The 3,465-nt window shown below is 37.6% G+C and overlaps 1 protein-coding gene across 2 annotated transcripts; it reads right to left on the reverse strand.

Annotated features, from left to right (window-relative positions):
- Nucleotides 1–1,132: 1,132 nt before the first annotated feature.
- Nucleotides 1,133–3,198, reverse strand: LOC109205254 (putative quinone-oxidoreductase homolog, chloroplastic). 2 transcript variants are annotated; one of them, XM_019367938.1, is made up of 4 exons: nt 2,962–3,198; nt 2,606–2,702; nt 2,370–2,461; nt 1,133–2,123 (listed from the first exon to the last, which is right to left on the reverse strand). In XM_019367938.1, exons 1-4 carry the CDS (start codon nt 3,022–3,024, stop codon nt 1,431–1,433), a joined length of 945 nt encoding a protein of 314 aa, XP_019223483.1. In that variant the 5' UTR covers nt 3,025–3,198; the 3' UTR covers nt 1,133–1,430. The 2 variants fall into 2 exon arrangements, with proteins under 2 accessions (XP_019223483.1, XP_019223482.1); XM_019367937.1 differs by having other exon boundaries at nt 2,561–2,702; nt 2,962–3,197.
- Nucleotides 3,199–3,465: the final 267 nt, after the last annotated feature.

Below are 3,465 nucleotides of genomic sequence, written 5' to 3' on the forward strand. Positions count from 1 at the left end.
ATATTAAGCAATATTTTGCATTTAAATGGTTGAAAAGTGGTGCTAGTCATCATTTCCTCCTTCCTAGTATTTTCCAAGGAGAATAGTCAACCGTGTATATATAGTCGTTGGAATATCGATTGTCACTAGTTAAAAAACTAAGGTCGAAAATTGAAATTGCTTTGACTCATGGAAATAGTCAATTGTTGCCTTGTTGGAATGGGGTACCTTGAGTACTCTTAATTCCGAAGAGATCATATAGTAGATTGTCAACCATTTGAATCCATTCTCTTGAAGATCAAGTTGTGTATCCAAATGTAATAAGCAAAATAAATATATTAAAATTGAAGAAAGCAGTTGTATTTTATGTTGCACCATTTGGGCCTATTCAAACAAAATTGTCATTTCCTAGGGAACTCACCTTTCACTAGACCACCAGCCACCAAGAACTTTTTCTTTTTGTTCTTTCTTTTCGAATGTTATATGGTCAAAGCGAGAACATCGCCTCTTATTATTGATCATTCTTTCAAACAGGGCAAAGTAAAGCTTTTTATTCAGAGAATTGCACACTAAAGCTGACTGGACTTTTAACCAGTGAGAAATTTGAACAATAATGTGATGTACTCTTAATGGTAAAATTTCAATAACGGTTTGAGAATATTACTACAAAATTTCAATGACAGTTCGAATAGAGTTTAACCTCATCCTCTTGGAGATTAGCCTTTTGTTTTTTGGGCAAGCTTCTTGGAGATTGGCTAATTCCACTTGTTTTGAAAGGGGGAACTCTGAGTTATGTCAAGCTTTTTATTTACACCATCTACTGCTGAGGGTTCTTTTACTGATCTAGGTGCACCTCATGCTTAGACAGGATGGTTTTTCTATAACTCGAGTCAATCAACATTTGGATATATCATCTTTTGCTTTGAAGCTTAATTATGTGTGTTTTTATATTTACTTAAAAGCTTTTCTTCTTAATTATAATGCTAATCTATGTTCAATTTCATGTAAAAAGCGTACTCAGGTTCAAGTTACAAGGTAACCTCGTTTTAACCTCAAACTACCAGTTTTACTGCTGGATTTTTAGCCTGTCCAAGTTATTTCTTAACTTTTTCTGGTATTGCACCATCAGGCATCAGCCATTTCATTTTACACATTGCTCTAAAACCACCCGCATTTTATAATGAAAAGCTACAGCTATACTATATGCTCTAAAGGCATTACTTTCTGAAAGAGTGCTTATTACACGGTGGCTGTAAAGGTAAAAAACAAAAATTACGTTACAATACATAAGTGGTAGGCACATTACAGACACAATCATTGAGGCGATTTTCAATCTTGCTGATCACTTTGAATAGATTGAGATTGATCGATCTACATCTATTGGCATAATCCGTAATGCTCTATGAGACACCAATATTGCCACATTTAGATCGATTGAAAAACAATTAAGTTTATATCTCCACAATAATCTTCCCCGTGGCATGTCCATCAAGGCTCTTGGCCCAAGCATCTTGCGCCTTGCTTAGAGGATGCTTGGAGTCAAATACAGTCTTAAGCTTCCCTTCCTTTACCAACCGGACAAGCAACTTCAGTTCCTTATCTCCTTTAGGAATCAAAATCAATGGCAGCAACTGCTTTTTGGAGAAGGTCAGTTTTTTTAATACATAGGTGCACATTGAACTAGGCCCGGGAGTCAGATCAATGACCTTGCCTGTGTCACTCAAATTAGGCTCAAATGTTGACCAGGAAATTCCTCTAGCACAGTGAACCACTACATCATATTTATGGCCTGATGGACTCTTAAGAGCTGCTCCTTCTGGCGTCGTGTAGTCAAGAACGTCATCTGCTCCCAAACTCTTTACGAAATCAATGTTACGAGCTCCACATGTCCCTGTAACATGTGTATTACCTAGCTTTGCCAATTGAACAGCATAGTGTCCAACACCACCCGAGGCAGCCGTGACAAGAATGTTCATACGCGGTCCACTTCCATCTAATTTGATTCCAGCAACATCAACAAGGGCCTTGTGTGCTGTAAGAGCAGCAATTGGAAGGCCCGCCCCTTCAGCAGCCGATACCTCTTCTGGCCTTGGAACAGTCAAGCTCTCCTTTGCAACTGCGTACTCCGCCAATCCGCCTCCAATCTGTTTTTAAGCACACGCAAAATTTTATGTTTTGTGCATTGACATTTTAAAGAATGTTTTCACTATCAAATTAAGCTGACCTCGAATAATATGGTAGCCTGAAAATAGTGTAATAACTTGCAATACCCGGTTAAATTTAACTAGTAGTATAATAATTCTTTACACTTAACTCATCATGTTAAAGCAAAAAGAAACACTCAAAACAATGCAAGGGAAACACTCAAAACGGATGGGAATCGGACTTACAAGTGTATTAAGAAGTGCCACAACTTTGTCACCAGCCTTAAATTTTACAACATTGGGTCCAACTTGTACAACCTCCCCTGCTACATCAGTACCTGCACTTCATTATGTCAGTATTAAAAGTGCATATTGTCCTCATTTTGTATTCTGAAGAAGAGATTATATTATATGTCATAAATTATTATTGAACTTACAAGGTATTACGGGAAATTTGCGAGGAATAAAAGGACGAGCCACACCTTTCTGAAATCTCAAGTCTACTGGATTTAAGCTTGTTGCTTCCAACTTTAGCAACACCTCATCCTTGGCTGGAGTAGGCACTGGAACTTCAACATGCTGCAAGAAGCAATACAGGTGATGTGCATCAATCAAAATTTGGATATTTCGTCACTGTACAAATACCTACACACCCAAATATGTACCCCTTCCGGGCTCCGTGTAACATAGGCTTTATTCATGTCAACATAAAATGGAAATCGAAATTTTTATGCTTGAGTTACTAATAGTATAAATGGCTTATGCTGAGGTAACAAGGTTTTGATGAAATAATTAAAGTGCGCGCAAATACTATTCAAAAGAAATGCAGAGCAAATACCTTCAAGCCAGCAGCCCCGCCTCCATAAGAATCGTACTGGACTGCGCGCATTAACTTAGCCATGACTGCTAATTCTTCATTCAAACTAATTTCACTTCGCCATCCTACTACTTCAGTAGCAGTATTTAAACTGAGATTGGGAACCAACGCATGTTGAAAAGTGGTGCTAGTTAGTGTATCCTACCAACGTTGAAGCAAATATTCTAAGTTTTCAATTGTTGAAAAGTCGTGCTAGTCAGCGTTTCCTCCTTTCCTACTATTTGCCTAGGTGAATAGTCCTTCTTTATAGTCGTGGCATAACGATTATCACTTGTTACAAAACTAGTTTACTCTATTGACTAGTCGAAATATCACTTGTTGCCGTGTTGGAGTTTTGTACCTTGAGTATTAATGATTGCGAAGAGATAATATTATGGATTGTCAACCCAATCGAATCCATTTTCTTGAAGATCATGGTGTATACAAACGCAGGCATACAGACAAATGTAAACAAAATAAACATAT

This window comes from Nicotiana attenuata, unplaced genomic scaffold (assembly GCF_001879085.1).
Source record: "Nicotiana attenuata strain UT unplaced genomic scaffold, NIATTr2, whole genome shotgun sequence".
NCBI lineage: Eukaryota > Viridiplantae > Streptophyta > Magnoliopsida > Solanales > Solanaceae > Nicotiana > Nicotiana attenuata.